General features: G+C 43.3%; 1 protein-coding gene across 4 annotated transcripts in view; it reads left to right on the top strand.

Annotated features, from left to right (window-relative positions):
- Nucleotides 1–18,749, top strand: part of PITPNM3 (PITPNM family member 3) — a 628,273-nt gene that overhangs the window by 407,320 nt on the left and 202,204 nt on the right. For all 4 annotated transcript variants that reach the window (XM_029612401.1, XM_029612400.1, XM_029612398.1 and 1 more), the window contains one exon: nucleotides 9,428–9,504. In XM_029612401.1, the coding sequence (XP_029468261.1) occupies nucleotides 9,428–9,504 (77 nt within the window). The remainder of the gene's footprint in view (nucleotides 1–9,427; nucleotides 9,505–18,749) is intronic.

Below are 18,749 nucleotides of genomic sequence, written 5' to 3' on the forward strand. Positions count from 1 at the left end.
CTTGGTATGTATTTTGACAATGTTTTATGTCGCTATCTGTGCATTTCAGAAATGCATAACACCACAGAGAGTTTAGGAGCGGTGTGAATGAGGAATGGTTGACCAGGGCAACTGATAAATATATGTGTCTGCTATTGTGCCAATTTTATTTTTTTAATTACTTTTTGAATAGTTTTGATATTCTTTGCCATGGTGTAATAAAGCTTGCAACATTAATCATCTTTCAAATCATTTAAAACATTAGTGATGATACTTACCCTGTTTTAGGGTTCTCTGACAGATATACCATTTTAGGTACCCACATACCATTTTTATTTCATAGATTTATATATATATGGGAGGGGGTTTAACTAACAAAATGCCCTCCAAGGAACTCTACACACACACTCAATCAAATCAATCAAATTGACCTCTACCTTAAGCAGAGCATTTTCCCTTGCTGGCCACCCTATGGAATGCGCTACCTCCCGATCTACGCACAGAAACCTCCACCCCTAAATTTAAAAAAAAGTGGTTGTTCCTTCAGGCCTACCCCCATTCGCTTCCCTCTGCACGTAGAATACCTAACTAAAGGTATTCGTTTAGATAATCTGTCTCTCCCCCCGCTCTTCTGACCTTGGTATCTCTCCTAAGTACTCCCTACCTCCTCCGAGGCGCCCTTGCCTCTCTCCACCTCCCCACAAGATCCCTTATGCCTGCGTAGCTTTCCCTTGCCCTTATGTGTCCTTTCTCCCCCTTCGTGTTCCCCGGAACCCCCCTCTTTTTAATCTATTAGGTATTCAGCTTACCATTTCCGGCTGTTTACCTTATCTCAATGCATCTGTTTAATAACGCTGTTTCATAATGTCCATGACTCCCTGTACCATGTATTATAGTCTCTTTATATTGTTTTTGCTATTTTTTAGCATGATACCCTGCATTATAACTCCTCACATTAATATATAGTTAGTCATCTTGTAGCTGTTTATGATACTCCTTTATATAGTCCCTGTTATTTATACATACTTATCCCCTGTATCTATGTTTCATTTTTTGCTATTGTTCTATGTAAGGGCCACGCCCAACAGTTCTTAGTTGTATGTAAACCGATACGATGTGCAAACGGCTCTCGGTATAGAAGAAACTCCAAATAAAATCAATAAATAAAAATCACCCACATCCTGCTGAAATCTAATATGTACTTAACACATAGCCTATTTCAAGGGGCTAAAGTGTTGGAAGAAGGAACGGCTGCAACAGTGTTAAATGCGGAAGTGCATGTGACACCCCCCCAGGGATTTTGGGGCTAACATTAAAGAAAAGAGATGTCGATGCCTGCCCTGCATGCCAAATTCAGAGCCATGCCAACCTGCAGGCCCTTTTCTAATATTCTTTGACGTACTACTTTGAGTTAACATTAATGATAATCATTGTTCTTATGTCAGACACGTTTAGCATATTATTCTGAGAATGATAAAATGTATGCAACTTTGTGCTACCTCTCCTAGGAAATCAATGGTGATGTGTACAAATTGACTTTTGGGAGAATTTACCAGGTTTAATATTACATTATAAACAGCATGAATATATTGCACTGTATGCTCTATCACTCTCTCACAAAACAAGGCCTCCAGCCACCCTGGAGCATTAAGTGACTCTTGTTACTGTGCAGAGAAAAAACAGACGTTTAAAACTGCTCAAACCATTATAGATGGAAAACTGCATTTCCAGCACAGTCATATCCTGAAGTGCTTTTCTTTAGCAAGCCCTCTTAACGTCTGCTACCAGAAACCATCATCTGCAACAGGAAGATTTGTTGAGGATATAGCTACGTTTTGTATATCTCTGTTAAAAGGAAGGGGCAGGTGGGGTGTAATCTTCTGGGGATGTTCTCCCACCCATTTCCTGTTTTATTTATATAGATTTCTCCCAGGGCAAAGTCCCAATTCCCTGCAGATTTGCTCAATTACATAACGTAGCTATTTACCCATGTCACGTAAAGCTCCCCTAACTTCTTATTTGTATTGTCTGTGCGTCTTGAGTAGAGAGTTCCTGCTCAGTGACACTTACAGTGTCGTAGGTGTGTCTGTACAGTGCTGGGTACACTTTGTAGTGCTATATAAATAAATTATAATTACCACCCTTACTATATATAAAATTCTGGTGATAAAGGATGGCGATGAAGAAAGGAGAGCATGGGGGGGAACTTGATTGTTACTACCCTTAACCAATAAGCCTTGATTCTTTTGATGCAACTCCATCATTGCTCTCTGCTTCAGTGGTAGGGGGAAAAGGGGAATTGAATTCAGCAACTAACAAGGGCCCTGACTTTTACGGTCAGGGGAAACAAGTATGGGGGTAAATTGCTGATACGGCAGTTTCTACCCTTAACCAATAAGACTGATACTTTAATGCAACCCGAGCATTGCGCTCTACTTCAATGGCAAGGCATAACGGAGAATTGGATTCAACAGCAATCAACAAGGGTCCTGACATTTATGGTTTGGGAAACTGATAAGCATGGGGTAACCTACACAGCACAGTAGATACTACCATAAGCTTACTGGGCAGGCTGGATGGACCATTTGGGCCTTTTCTGCTGTCATTTCTATGCTTCTATAAATACATAGAAGACCTGTGTCAGTAGAATTCACTAAGGGGTATGTAACCCAGACCACCTTTTGGGTTACTAATAGGTCTTGCAACAGTCTAGTACAGTTAGGGAAATAATTAGGGGAGTACCCATTCATAGACAGCCCTCCCACTGGCAGAGCTGTAATGGATACCCCTGTGGAAAGGCTTTCATAGCAGAGCTCTGCAATAGGCTCTGGGGGCAGTCTGAGAGGGAGAGGGAGAGGTTGTATTTTCCTAAGTTGGATTTTGGGCCTTCTTGGAACCTTAGAAACCCTCCGAGACCCTTCCAGGATAGGTCAAAGGGGCTCCGCTGCTGTACTTTCCTCACGAGGTGCAGAGAGTGGCTCCTCTGGGACTGATTTTTTGAACTTTCATTTAGAGGAGCTCTGCTGAAGGCCAGGGTATGGGGAACCTTTGGCTGAAGGCACCCTCTGTTTAGAGAAGATCTGCCCAACAAAGGTGGTGACCCGTTGGCAGCAGATTCCCGCAGCTATTTAAGTTGGGGGAAGAAGATTTGTTTTCCAACATCTGGAAGGAAGTGTTTTCTGCCCCTCAAGGGAACTGGCAAGAACTGCAGTCTGCAAGGCTTCCCACCACCAGGGATCCCACCAGAAGATCCGTCTACAAACTGTGAGTAAGAGATCCACATTCAGGGGAGGACACTCATCTGGCGTCCACAAAGAGCCCTGAGGGATGGAGACAGTAGCTCTGTGCCAAGATAGATTTGTGTGCCATCGGGAGGGGTTTCCTGATCATCCAAGGGGGGGCCATGCCCAGAGGGACCACTGCAAAGTGTAATCCAGAAGTGTGGATGGATTTCTGGCCTAATAATGACTAATGCACAGATAGAGGAGAAAGGAGCTGTAATTAAGAGAGAAACTGCAGAGACTGTGGTGTGTGATTTACCATATTTAATTGTATTATTCACTGAAACTGTATCAGTAAAGCATTATTTTGGATACTGCCTACGCGGTCCAAGTGTGGTTTGTTTGGCACCCAACAGACAGCACACAGCAGAAAGAGGAAACTCCATCACAGCTCACTAGTCACCCCGTACTGGGACCGGAGAGGACTCCTTTCCGTCCCTAGTTTGAAGGACCTGCACCTTGGTATGGGAGGAGAAATGAAAACTAGCCAGGGTCCCTGCCCCAAAGAACTTACAAATAACTTTCTGTCCCTCTCCGTACTCGACTTGTACTGTAAGGAGGGGTTACAGGTACACGCTATAAAACCGTGGTGCTCAAATCACTCCTTAGGCCCAATGTTCCTTCTCAGTTGCGAAGGAGTCTGCCCCCTGGTTTCTAACCACAGAGCATGCTGCTGCAATTTCATGGTTTGAACATGGTAGGTTGGGGGGGGGGGGGGGGGGGGGGGAGGTAGGTCCCATGGGAGTCCAGTGGGACCTGTTTATCTCGTGTGTTTAACTTGCGAGATTGCTGCCGAATGCCCTATAGTGGACTCCTGTACATTTAAAGGGACTATTGCTTGGATCTCTTCCCCCCTCCACCCCAGCCAGCCAGTTTTTCCAGAATATCCCTCATGAATATGCATGGGATATATTTGCATACATTGGCGGCAGCGTATGCAAATATATCTCATGCATATTCATGAGGGATATCTTGAAAACCTGACTGGCAAGAGGGGGGGCCTGAGGAACATTTTGAGCTCCGCCGCGGTAAAGCAGCAGGTAGTGCAAAAATTGATATTCTTGGACAATTAAATCATGCTTTTCTTCCTGAAGATGACTGTGCCCTAATAAAGCTTCTTTACCGCCGATATCCATGGGGGGACAGGCTTTTTCGATGTAACAACTCCTTCCTTTCTTTTTGTGATTGTCGACGGGTTGGGGCTCTCTTTGCTCCTTTTTCTGCTGCTCACCTTTTTTCTGTACCACTTCTGTTCTAACACAAATGTTGAATGGAATATTCACAGCGCGTAACTTACTTCTGCTCCTGAGGAGAAAATAAAAATAAATTGTGAAAGATAGGTTAGGTTTAGGGGGTGGGGAGGAGAGGGAAAGGGGAAGGAAGGTTAGGCAGGGGGTTAGGGGAGTTCCCTCCCAGTCTGCTCCTTAACCGGAGGGGACTGGGGAAGGCCCCATTGCGTCGCCACGCAAAATTTGCAAAAGTTCACCCCCTCGCACGCCACCCGCAAATGCGCACGCGCGGCGGCCATTGTATTTTATAAAATGCGCGCGCTGGCACACACATGTTGTAAAATCGGTGCATATGTTTTAAAATCTACCCCTAATTATACTAAAATTGAGGGTGATCTAAGTAGTACGTTATATGCTGTTTCTTCAGAGAGCCAGAGCATTAACAAAACCCTCAAAATGATACTGTTATTTCTATTAATCTTGCTCTGTAAGTGGACGGTCTATACATCAAATAAAAATCATTTCCGAGATGGGCGTGAGTAAGGCTTAAGGAAGGGAACTACAGTTTTATTCCAAAAGCTTGAAATGCATAATTTTATCTCAATATAGCCTGATTAGTTATTAAAAAAAAAAAAAGACCTCTTGTATGCCAGAAGTGAGACTCATTCATTGCAGAAATTTTCCCCAGAAGCATTAAAAATGCTTCAATATGTTTCAAGGTCAGCAGCACACTTTTCATATTCCACAAAATCCATCATCAGTAATGTCCTTGGCAGCTTTTATCATGTATGCTAGGTTTTTTTTCTAAAATGATCAAACAAAATCCATAATTATGCAGCAGCCTGTCCTTAACTAGAAAAGTTTGCATAAAAGCAGATATCTGGACATACGAAGACAAGCCTTAGGTATTAATGATATGTATTCTAGCCACCAAATTGGTCTTAAAACTTGTATAATTTTATATATATATATATATATATATTCCCTATATTCCACTCGTTATGCTTGTTCAACTACAGTTCTACTCTAGTACAATTTTGTTAATTATGTTCTTATTGTTGGCTGTACAAGGTTTAGTTAAATTATGTTCTTATTGTTTGATGTAATTTCCAACTGTTGGTTCACTGTAAACCGAACCGATATGTACTTGTACATGATCTTCGGTATAGAAAAGTATTTAAATAAAATAAATAAATATATGTATATGTATTTATTTGTTTATTTGGATACATAGAAAATACGTTTTCTTGACCTTTATTTCTACAACTTTTTGGTTGACCTTATATTACTGTGTAAGTCCCTCTTGGTTTGAAGTCCCTAATACAGGGACCACACAATCCAAGGGCCACATTTACTATCCAGGACCTTTCACTCTTCTCTCAGTACTTGGCACCTGGGAAGCCAGGGTCCCTTGAGTGAGGAGGAGGGCTAGCTCCAGGGCCCTAGGCTCTTGGGGGCGGGTACCTGGTACACTATCTCTTTCAGCTACTCTTCCTCAGAGCACACATTTGTAAATCTCAACAGTTTTCAGTAGGCTATTTCTCAAGTTGTAGAAAACAAGCAGAGAATTAGAGTGGAGTTCAACAAAAGATGTACTTAAGAACAGGCTATACTGGGTCAGACCAAGGGTCCATCAAGCCCAGCATCCTGTTTCCAACAGTGGCCAATCCAGGCCATAAGAACCTGGCAGGTACGCAAACACTAAGTCTATTCCATGTTATTGTTGCTAGTAATAGCAGTGGCTATTTTCTAAGTCAACTTAATTAATAGCAGGAATTGGCTTCTCCTCCAAGAACTTATCCAATCCTTTTTTAAACCCAGCTACACTAACTGCACTAACCACATCCTCTGGCAACAAATTCCAGAGTTTAATTGTGCGTTGAGTGAAAAAGAACTTTCTCCGATTAGTTTTAAATGTGCCACTCGCTAACTTCATGGCAAGAATGGCAAAAATCATAATCATAAAAGGAATAACTCAAAGTGCTACATTCTCTCTATTAGATTCTGAATCAGTATCCCAAGTCTCTTCCCAGTGATAGGAAAGAAAAATCTCTCCAAAAAATAGGCAGATAGTGGTAGAAAAAATATCTCCTCCTCTCAACGAAACAAAATTTCTCACAACAGTTCTTATGCCTGGGACACCACACACCCTACTTTTACTGGGCAGAGGGCAAAGCAGTACCCAGGTCCTGATGACTCTGCTTTAACTGGATACAGAGCACAGGAACTAAAAATCCAGTCCCCTCAGGCAGTGGGGTTTCCCTTCTGAGATGGGAGCTGGTCTGAAAAAATAGCCAACTCTCTTAAAGTCAAAATCCCCTGTTGTTTTCTCTTCTTCCTGCTAGAAAGAACCCTCTAGGTCTGTGAAGGCTCTGGCAGGGCTTCTGTGGTTAAATAATCCCACTGGTGCAGGCTGTGGGGCCTACAGGGATCCACCACAAAAAAAAAACCCTCCTCCTCTCTAAAAAGTAAACTAACTGTAACCAAAACCAGCATCCAACCACACTTTGAGCATGCTCAACCCAGTTTATAAAGGGGTGCACTGTGTTCAATCCCAAAATAGGGGAATGGTCAACACCTGGGGAAAATCTGAAAATGCAAAATACTTCCAACAGTTGGAAACAGGGAAAAATGTGAGGTAAGGGTACCAGCAAACTCACCCCTGACCAGGGGTTCTCAGCAAGGACCACAGAAAATTCTGGTTTTCAGGATATCTCGAATAAATATTCATCCGCTGTTTGGGCATACATTTAGGAGCTACATGTATAAAAATAGCACATATTGTAGCAATTTTCAAAAGCCTTTTTATGCGCGTAAAGTCCATTTATGCTCAGAAAGCCTTTTGAAAATTCTGTGAAATTTCAAAGGAGTTACGCACATAAACGTAGCAATTTTCAAAAGTCCATTTACGCTCGTAAAACCCAGTTTTATATGCAAAAATCCTTTTTAAATTACCTTCATAGTCTAAAAGTAAAACTTGCTTGCACCAGCTTAGATACCCTGAACACCAGACCTGTCTGCAGCCCTCATGAACCCCTCTCCTGGATTACAGTGACTATGGAAGAACTGTGTGTGTTATCCTAAATCCACGTGACTGGAGAACCTAGTCAGTTATTTGGTCGGACTAACAGTCTGAGACCCCCATGGGCAGTACAAGGGGGCGTTTCAGCCTTATGGGAAGACGCTCATGCTAGGAACATAAGACAGCTTATTATTCAGTCAGGTGAAAAAGGAGCACGAGGCCGATATGTCCTGAGCTAGCTTATCCTGCAAGCACTTCCTCCTGCTGCTTGGCGTATCCGTTTTGCACCAGCATCAGACCAGCCTTTCATGCCTGCATATCTCCCACAATAGGCCAGGACATGTTTATGTCACGTGTGCCAAACAGCAATAAGGAGCTCTACCGAAGATAAAGCTAGGTTAGGACCTATTATTGCCCAGTCAAGTGGGCACTTCCAAATGAGCTCCGTAAGTGGGGCCACCATGAATTTTGAGGGTAAGACTTGCCACAGACCCATGTGCCCTTCTTCCTTCATGGATTGCTAATGTCCCATGTCGTGGAAAACAGGTTTTGTGTTTTGAGTTCGTAAAATGTCTGTTCCTTTTTCTTCTAGACAGACCTCGCGATTGCCTAGCAAATACTCATTTTGTAAGCCCTGTCTCCAGCGCACATTTGTCCTTGAGTTCTGAAATAATATTGGTGAAAGATGTCTTCTGTTCTTTTCTGAGGATGCTGGGTTAATGAAGTCATGTTTTTGAGACAGTTTTGCTGCAGCATCAGTCACCTGGTTTGAAAAGCCTTTAAATCAGCAAGCAACAAGGCATTCATTTAGAGCTGGGTAGGGTTCAGGACGTTCCACGCGGTTCAGTTACTCTTCAGATCAGCTTAAAGTAAAAATTAAAAAGAAAGAAGTTTAATATTTAATGGAATGGCATGAAAAGCTTTAAAAGCTGGTTTTTGAATAATTTTGCATTGATTTGCTAAGAAGTATTTGGAGCTGGGAAAACTAGTTCATCCTTGGATACCCCAGGGATGCCATAGAGGCGAGTTTTATTTATTTATTTAAAACATTTTATATACCGACTTTCACAGACAAAGTCTGACCAAGACGGTTCACAACATCAAGTATAAAAGATTAAAAGAAAACTAAACAAAAAAACAAAACAAAACTACATAAAACAAAACATGCAGTGTTAAGCTAATGCCCCCGAATCCCGTTCATGATGAGAAGGCACTTAAGCATCCTAGCCCCTTCAATACCTGCCTTCCATCTCATTCAGGTCAAAAACAGGTGCCAGTTGTCATAGTAGTTTTAGTTGTGAGGACATTCTGTGCTTTGAGAAACTGTGCACCAAAACCTTCAATCAATTTTATATAGACTAGAATATGTTACAGTTTTCGGATAAGAATGAGTTTTTGCCCACACCACTGATTGTTTTATTTGGATCACCAGTAGTGGGAGTACCCTAGCCTGATTTTCAGGCTAACAAAACTGCATTTGTATGAGAGATTTGTATAAATTGGATCTGAGAATGAGGTGGATGTGTGCAAATATCTCACGTGCATATCATTACGTGTTGCCTGAACACCAGGCGAGCTAGAGTGCCGCTGAGAATTGGTCTATAGTCTTGCTGAGGCCTCCCCTCTCAGTATTACTGCAGTGATTTCCTCCCTAAATCCAATCATTGAGTCATTCAGAAAGATTCTGGTATCCAAAACATGCAAATTAAGCTGAGTCTTAGATTAAAATGAACAAAACTATATCATGAATGCTCGTTGAAGATATCCAGAAAATAAGGTCTTGAAGATTGGGTTTGGAGGCCCACCAAGTTAATCGCACCTGAAAAATGAACTCTTCTTTAATTTACTTTCCTATAAATCCACCACATTGCTCAAACTAACCTAATAACATGTTTTCTCTTTATTTCTTTTTATAGGTGAGTTATACAGAGCTCCTCTGAGGAAGCAAAGATGTCCTAGACAAAGCAGCATTGAGATCCATGAAGACAGTGAGGTAAGAACCTATGGAGTGAATTCTCAGACGTTATACGTGTAAAAGTAGAATATATTGAAGCAATTTTCAAAAGCCCATTTATGTGCAGAAAACCTTTTGAAAATTCAGCCTTCTGGAGTGAATTTTCAAAGAAAATTGCATGTGTTATTTTATCTACTTATTTTATTCATTTATTCTACTTGGCTCTTAGTTTATTTATTTATCTTACTTTTTAGCACTAATTAATGCATGTGATTATTATTTAATTTGATATCTTTTACTTTAACTTTTAACACTTTTACTAGTTTTATGAAGAAATATACTGTATTTATTTTATTTACTGTATTTTTTTTTCAATTGTTGTATTCACTATTTGAATATTATGTAAACCATTGTGATGGATTGTATCTTAATGACAGTATAGAAAACCTGGAAAACAAACAAACAAATAAATAAATGTAAAAAGAGCAATTTTCAAAAGCCGTTTTGCACATGTGAAGTCTTGAAAATTACTTCCTTTGTGGGGGAGAGGGTAAGGCTGACAGAATCCTTAGGACCTGTGCTGAGAGACCCTTTACAAATTAATAAATTATTTTTTCTAGACGAAAAAGAGTAAAAAGAAGGGAACAGTAACTTTCAAACCAGCATGCAAGCGCACGTTTTATTGCATGCATTCCAGTGTGCACCCAGATACTTGGCCATTTTATAACTTGTGTGCGCATTATAAAACAGACGGGCCGCGTGCACATGCATGCACAATTTTAGGTGCGTGCACACCCAGGCACGTAAATCAGGTTTCTACCACATAAGTGGTAAGTGTTTGGGTACTTGCCAGATACTTGTAGCCTGGATTGGCCACTGTTGGAAACAGGCTGCTGGGCTTGATGGACCCTTGGTCTGACCCAGCATGGCAATTTCTTATGTTCTAAGTCAGGATATTTTAAAATCAGTGTGTGTCCACACCATGACCAGTTTCACTAGTTTGTCCACCAGTTTGCCCAGTGTTGAGCTCCAAATCCCTCTGGTATAATATCCTGCACTTCCCCATTACCCCAGACCCTTTAAAGCCCTCCGAAATGGTGGGGCTGTTTTTTTTGTTTTTTACAGTTACACCTCCTCCATAGCAGAAGTAAAATTATGCGGCAGAGGTCCCGGGCATGCAAGTATTTGCGCACACATCTCTTGGCCATGCCTTGAAATGCCTGTGCCCTGCCCAAACCATGCCCCTTTTGGATTCTGAGTGAGAGATGTGTGGCAGGGGAGATATGCACACACGGAGGCAGCTTTTAAAATATGGTGGGCGGGGCGGTTCTGTAATGAGGCAGGGTGAGGCAGCCGCATCAGGCGGCAGAATTTTGAGGCGGCAAAAAAAACCCGCCCCTCTCAGAACACCATTGTGGCATCCGCCTCGCCCTGCCACGGCTGCTGACCCAGGACAGCGGTGGCAGAAAAGAGGAGGGTCGACGTTGCGGGCCACCGCTGCCAGAGGCCAGGCTGGTGGGGTAGAAGAGGGAGGAGGGACGATGTCGATGATGCCGGAGGCCAGGCCGGCAGCGTTGGAGGAGGAGGGATGCCGCCGCCGGAGGCTAGGTTAGCAGTGGCTGAAGGGAGGGAGGGACAGGGCGGAGTGAGAAGGGGCTGGGCGAGGGGGGCACCATCTCGTCCCTCGCCTCAGGTGGCAGATTGCCTTGAGCTGCCCCTGATGGCGGGCGCATGAAAGCCATACATGCGTGCTCGTTTCCCATGAGGAAGACCAAGGAATATAGGTGTAATGAAGATTTACCAGATATGTAATAATGAATATTGGTTTAAAATTAAATTGCCAGTAGGGCATCATTTCCTAGAGAGAAATCTGAAATTAATGAGGGGTTTCAATATTATTTCTGCCAGAACCAGTGGCATATAAATTACATAAAATTTCACTTTGATATTTGCATCCTTTATAACCATGAAAGAGGAAGAAATACTAACCCTACACACCCTTTCTGCAACAGGAGAGGGAAAGGGAACTTCCACTTCTACTCTATCCTGCCTGTCTGGACCCTGGGAACACAAAAATTAGCCCTACCCCAATAGTGGGCCCTGTTCTCTGTCAAAGTAACCTTGAGGTGACCATCCCTCCATCCACGGCAAGGGTTCAGTCCCCGGTATTGCACGAACTAGGGGACAAAACCAATTGTTTGGTTATAGAACCTACTGCTCGAACCAGGAGACCCGTTGGAGTCCAAAGGATTTCTGTGGTTGGTCCCCCTGCGAACTCAAGGACTCTAAAGGGGGGCTTAAGGGGGATACTGTTGAGTTCAGTGATCCACAGGCCATGGCCACAGACCGCCACTCTCACCCTTGAGCCGGGCCGGTCAGGAGCACCGTTCCCTGGCAGGGGGACAGCATCCTGCATGCCACACAGCCACCCGTGGCAGAAGCGCGTCCTGGTGGTGGGGGAGGGCTCCTGCTCTAGGGTGCCTGCTGTGCCGGGTGTCGCCGGCATCAGCTGTTCCTGCTGAAGCAGTCAGCTGTCTTTCCCTCTGCTCCCTAGGCTTTCCCTACATTCACGCATGCGCACCGACTGAGCCCTCTTAAAGGGCCAGTAGCAGGAATCTTGCAGAGACACCCTCTGATGATGTCATGGGGCCTCTGGTATATAAGCCTGCCTGGACCTGCCTCAGATGCCTCAGCAACAGGTCGAACTCCTGTGAGTAGCTGGTTGCTTGTTCCAGTCCTGATTCCTGGTTCCCGGCTCTTCGCTCCTTCTCGTCTCGTCAGATCTTCTCTTCCTAGGATTGACTCTTGGCTTACCTCGGATTGCTCTTGATTTCATTTCCTCCCTGAACTGATTCTTGGCTGATCTCAGACCTTCTCTTGCCTTTGCTTGATTGCCACCTGCTCTGACCTCTGGTTCGCCTTCGACTCTGCCACTGGCCGACTTTGGCGTAAACTCCCTAACCCTTCTTGCTGGCCTTCGCCTTATGACGGATCCTTCACCATTCAAGCACCCGCACCTAAGTCCAGCCAGCCCTGGCACCCAAGGGCTCAACCTGCGGGGAATGTGGGCTGGTATTGGTGAAGGTCCCGTTTGGGCCTCTACTCCAGCCTGCTCCACCTACCAACAGTGAGGACCTGCAGAGCTCTTCCCTGCAGGTACTGCCAACCACGCCTCGGCCCAAGGGTCTACGTGAGCAACAATTATTTATTAAAAGCTTTTATATACTGCTTATAATTTAAAAAAAATACTTTACAACACTTTTATCTTTGAAAACAAACACTACCACATTGCAATTGTAAGGTAACATAATTTATTGTATATTGATTTGATGAAGGGGACTATAGTTCTGAAAAGGTATGTACAAATTAGTCTAATAAAAAGGCATTGTCTACAACTTGGTTGACTGTTAATACTGTGATAAAAATCCAGAAAATGCACTTTAGATTTTCAGAAAGAAATTGTAATGTGATACGATTGAAATCTGCTACTGAGTTTTCTGAAAGCCAAAGTGAATTTTTGGATACTCCTTCAAAGAAACAGTCTCAAACAATTCAACAAAACTTCCAAATTTTTTCATGTCTCTCTTCTGAGCATGGGATCTTCTGGTACAATTTTATGGCAGAAAGGCAGAGCCGTAGCCAGGCAATGTGGCGCCTACGGCCAAGTGAAAAACCGCCCTCACCCATCACACATTACACCATGAGTTGGGAGACCCTGTTAAATGTTTGTACAGCAATGCCCATGGCCAGTGTAAGGGTATTAGGTGCCCTTTACCCCATCACACACAATTAAAATGTATGCATTTATAACATTTTACATGAAAAAGAATGTTCAAAGCACAATCTTCTGAGGTAAAAATATCACTTACAATATGTATATTATATTTACATGCACTGCTGAGGTGCCAACCAGAAAACCCTGCAAAAAAAGCAAGAGGCACATAGAATTCGTATGGTGTTAGGCCTACTGTTATGCATCTTGGGCCTGGGCAAGACCCTCAGAGAGCCACAAGAAAACAGAATTACAATGCAATAAACTTTCTATAATCAAAACAACACTAACTGCCAGCACTCAAACAGCAATAACTTTCCTTATGAAAGTTAACACTGCAAATATTACACCAGGTCTAAAACACCAATACACCCCCCTATTAGGAAAACAGAACAAGCCAAGCTGCTATAGATCCCTACGTAGAAACTGCACACTATTGGAATACCTGACTCAGTCACACATGCAAAACACAGATAGTCCCTCAAATACAGAATAAAGAGACCATAAAATATAAATAGAAATGTACAGACAAAAACTGAACAGGAAACCACAACAAGCCAATTTCTATATGAACTGCAACAGTGGAAAAACAGAAGCATTACCATTCCTTATAAAACAATAAAATTAGTAAAACCATACCAATAAAAAGAATAATTTGAAACTAATGAATAGAATAGCATTCAAAAATTAAAAACTCACATACAAATTTTCCAAACATCAATAAAAATATTTTAAGTAACACATCAAATAACACCCATTAAAATTAATAAGGATTTAAAAAATACCCTGTTATCCATATCTACAACTTTTGATTTTTAGAAGCTCTAAAATTGTCATGGATTAGCAGGCAGAGAGGAAGTGGAGTCAGTCTCCTACACACATGCTTTCTCTCTCTCTCTCTCTCCCACACAAGCATAGACACATGCATACTCTCGCACTCTCATACATAAACTCTCTCTCTCTCTCCCACACACATACATGTATGCTCTCTTTCTCTCCCACACAGTCTTGCTCCCCTTCCCCCCCACTCCCTAGCACTCTTGGTCCCAACCTCCTCTCCCCTTTCAGACTCCCACTGCTCCAGCAGTTTTGCTCCCTCTCCCCTTCCAGATCCCCCACTCCCCAGCAGTCTTGCTCTCCAGACCCCTCTCCTATTCCATAAATCCCACTCCCCAGAAGTCTTTTTCCACAGCCTCCTCTCCTCACCCTAACCCCTCACTCCCCAGCAGTCTTGCTCAACAGGCCCACCTCTCCCAGACCCCCCACTTCCCAACAGTCTTGCTCCCCAGCCTTTTTCCCCTCCCAGCCCCCCTACTGTCCAGACATCTTGTTACCCCCTCCCTCACCTTCTCACCCACAATCCCCTCACTCACCGCAGGTGGCCAGTGCATGATTTCTTTAACGTTGTTCACCCTCACGGTGCTACCGCAATCCCCTCATTCACCCTCCCTGCTGCTGAAGAATCGAAGGATCGGGCCTTGCCGCGCGGGCTGCTTCCTCCCTCCCAGCTGCTGGTGCCCGAATGACGTCATCAGGTGCCAACAGCCGAGAAGGAAGAAGCAGCCCGCGCGGCAAGGCCCGATCTTTCCATTCTTCAGGAGCAGGGAGGGCGAGTGAGGGGATCGCAACAGCGTTCATGAAATCATGCGCCGTCCCACTGCCACCAATGAGGCTTCTCCCGTTGTTGGTGGCCTCCCGTTCTGACGCCTACGAGCGGGAAAGCAGCATGGCTCCACCAGAATCATCAGTGTGGCCGGCGGGCCGCACTGCTTTTCCACTTACTGAGGCCCCACATGACAGCGGCGCTATGGCGCCTATAGCCATGGCCATATTGGCCATTGGCACGCTACAGCTCTGCAGAAAGGTGTATAATGGAGTGAGTATTAAAGAAGATAAGGTAGTGTAAGGATTATTTGTAACAACAATGTACCTAATCACACCTGAATGTGGATAGTTGCATAACATAGTAACATAGTAATGATGGCAGAAATAGACCAAATGTCCCTTCAGTCTGCCCAGCAAGTTTCTTATGGTAGTAACTGCTGCTCTGGGCAGATTACTCCCAAGCCTTATGTTAAGGGCAGTAATATTTACAATCAAAACTAAGCAGCTGTCAAACCCATAACAAAATAACTACTAGCAACATTTGTACGTGGTGAGCATTCTTCCTGATAATTCAGACAGAGCTGCTTGAATGTCCTTTGCTTTTGGACTTGGTCAAACCCTGGACTGTAAAAGTCGAGGCCCAGCATTAGCTATTCTTTGAATCCAATTCCCCTTTTTCTCCCGCCATCTAAGCGGAAAGTGATGTTGCAGTTGTGACAAAAGCATCAAAAGCATCAAGGCTAATTAGTTAAGGGTAGTAATCCCCATGCCTTCTGCGAAGAGTAGTAACTGCTGCTTCGTGTACCCTTTTTAAAAAATTTCCAACCTCTAGCCTTTAGGGATCCACAGGGGCAGATTTTCAAAGGGGTACGCGCATAAGATACTCCCCGAAAACCTGCCCCAAGCTCCCCCTGCGCGCGCCAAGCCTATGTTGCATAGGCTGCCGGTGCGTGCCAAGCCCCGGGACGTGCGTAAGTCCCAGGGTTTTCCTGGGGGGCATGTCGCGGCCGGCGCATCATCGGGGGCATTCCGGGGGCGTAACTTTCGTGATAAAGGTAGGGGGGAATTAGTTAGGACCGGGGGGCGGGTTAGTTAGGGGAAGGGAGGGGAAAGTGCGGGGGGGGGGGGGGGTTGGAAGGAAAGTTCCCTCCTCGGAGGGAACGGAGGCAGGTTGCGCGGCTCGGCGAGCACAGGCTGCCGATTTTGCGCAGCCTTGCGAGTGCCGACCCTGGATTTTAAAAGATATGCGCGGCTACGCACATATCTATTAAAATCCAGCGTACTTTTGTTTGCGCCTGGTGCGTGAACAAATGTATGCGCGGGTGTACTTTTATAAAATCTACCCCACAGTGTTTATCCCATGCCTTTTTTAATTCATTTACTGTTTTCATCCTCACCATCTTTTCTGGAAGGGCATTCCAGACATCCAACTTTTACGTGAAGAAATATTTCCTGACATTGGTTCTGAGTTCTCCCTGAAGTTTCATTTTGTGACCCCTAACTCTACTGATTTCTTTCCAACGGAAAAGTTTTGTTTTTGATTGTGCATCATTAAAACCTTTCAGATATCTGAAGGTCTGTATTAAATCTCCCCTGCACCTCTGTTCTTTAGGGTATACATATTCCTATCCTTCGGCCTGCCTCATATGTCTTCCGATACAGACCTCACACCATTTTGGTGTCCCTTCTCTGGACCGCCACCATCCTGTTTCTATCCTTTTTGAGATACAGGCTCCAGAACTGAACACAGTATCCAGGTGAGGCCTCACCAAGGACCTGTACAAAAGCATCACCACCTCCTTTGTCTTACTGGTTATTCTTCTCTCTATGCAGCCCAGCATTCTTCTGGCAAATGAACAATGAGCATACAGCCAGCTGAACCAGCTGAATGTACAGAAAATAAAACATTTAGAACATTAACAAAAGCTTTTGGTATTGACATCACTAACAATGGCTATAGTAAAAAAAAGAAGAAACAAAAGATGCTAAAAATGGCTGCCTAGGGTATACATGGAAAATATACTCTACTTTTAATTTACTAGTAAGATGTTTAGTTTTAAACTGGGTGAGCATTACTATTCTGGTACACTTAACAATGTAAGTCAAATTAAGTTTTCTTCTGTTATAAAATAAGGGGCCTGATTTTCAAAAGCATTTATGTGTGTAAACTGGATTTTACATGTGAAAATACACTTAACCCATGTAAGTGGGCTTTTGAAAATTGCTACAATATATGCCATTGAATTGTCCATAGGATATTTACGCATGTGTACTTTATGTGTGTAAATGGCTTTTGAAAATTGCTACAATAGGCCTAGATTCATCAAACTGCTATAAATATAGCAGAAATAGCATCCATGATAAAAAAAAAAAAAAAGAGGGGAGGGGGGTCGTGGTTAGGATAATTTTCCTGGCACCATATAGCTATTTTTTCATCACAACTAGGTAGACAGTGCATCAAGCTAGGTAGAGAGAACATGGTACAAATCTTCTCTTCTTTCACCTTTCATCCCTCCAAATCACATTAAATCTTCACTGATGGTAACTGTGCTGTTTGTACGTATGACTGTGCATGTTAAACTGCCCCCCAAAACCCAATTCACCCCACAAACCTCACTCCGAGTTCCTAGTGCTCCCTCTTACAGTGGTATAAATAGTTCAAATTTCAGTGGGCCACACGGAGGCTCTCTCTCTCCCCTCCCCTCTCCCTCTCCCCTCCAGAACCGTGATTTGCGATAAATCCGGTTTCAGCTGTAACACAGAGTTGTCGCAGGCATAACACCCAGAAAAAAGGTGTAGTTATTTCCGGTGATAAATCCTGCACTAGTGTGTGCTACATTATCGTACGCCATGCTAGCAAACCCTCATTTCCATTTACTCTGCCAAACTCCTCCCATTTGAATAATATTTTCAAATTTGCATATGCTTTTTGCGATGCAGTATTTATCGCATGAGTTACGGCGTTATCGCGGGCATTAGGGCCCTAACGAGATTTGATAAATGACTCCCATAGTATGGTACATTTATGCATGTAACTCTCTTGAGAATTCACCTAAAGGTCTTTTATCTTCTCTGCATGCAGTACAGCAGGCCTTCCTGCTGCTATAATAAGACAGTTTGGTTTCTTTTAAAAACTTCATCACTGCCTTTTCAGCTGAGCCAATTATCACGTTGCTAAAACTGCACTGTAGCAGTTTTTAGTGACTGCAGAGACACCTAGAGAACAGAACTGAACAGAAAAGAGATTCAGCGTTGAGCTTAATGGGCTTGGCCATCAAACCATTGTAGATCCCCCTGGAGATGACTTCAGAGCTGTTGCATGCATAATTCAGATCTCTAACTTAGGAGGGAAAAGAATATACCCGTTGAGCATTAACAGGAGTGCTGTGTAAATAAACGAGATTTTATTTTGCTGCAAATATATACAAAGTCTACATCCAGTCAATGCAAGCTGTTGGGAAGGTATCTCAACCCGGCCTATGGAGTGCCTTTTTGCAGTGATTCTGGGTCCCCTGATGTCATGGGTATGATACCAAAAATCACACCACAAATGCCCAATTTTCCGGATTCCAGCAGACACTATAAGAGTCATATAATAAACTTAGTCTGCTGGTTATATTATCACAAACCGTTTTTTAAATAATTTTTTATGTAGGACCAACCTATACAAAGCCCTTTACCCCACAGAATAAGGGCAAATCAATGCAGATTCAATTTAATCTATTTTTATTTTCAATGCAGAAATCAGAAATCCTTAGACATATGTCAATATTATAATCAGTGAGTACAAAAGGTTGAAAATGAATGTCAGGTAGAAAAGGGCTATACTTATTTTTTGAAAACTCTACGAACCCGTTTGATATGATACCAGCATGTTCGTGAACCCTTAAACAGGATTCACACTCCT

The sequence above is a fragment of the Rhinatrema bivittatum genome, chromosome 8, assembly GCF_901001135.1.
Source record: "Rhinatrema bivittatum chromosome 8, aRhiBiv1.1, whole genome shotgun sequence".
NCBI lineage: Eukaryota > Metazoa > Chordata > Amphibia > Gymnophiona > Rhinatrematidae > Rhinatrema > Rhinatrema bivittatum.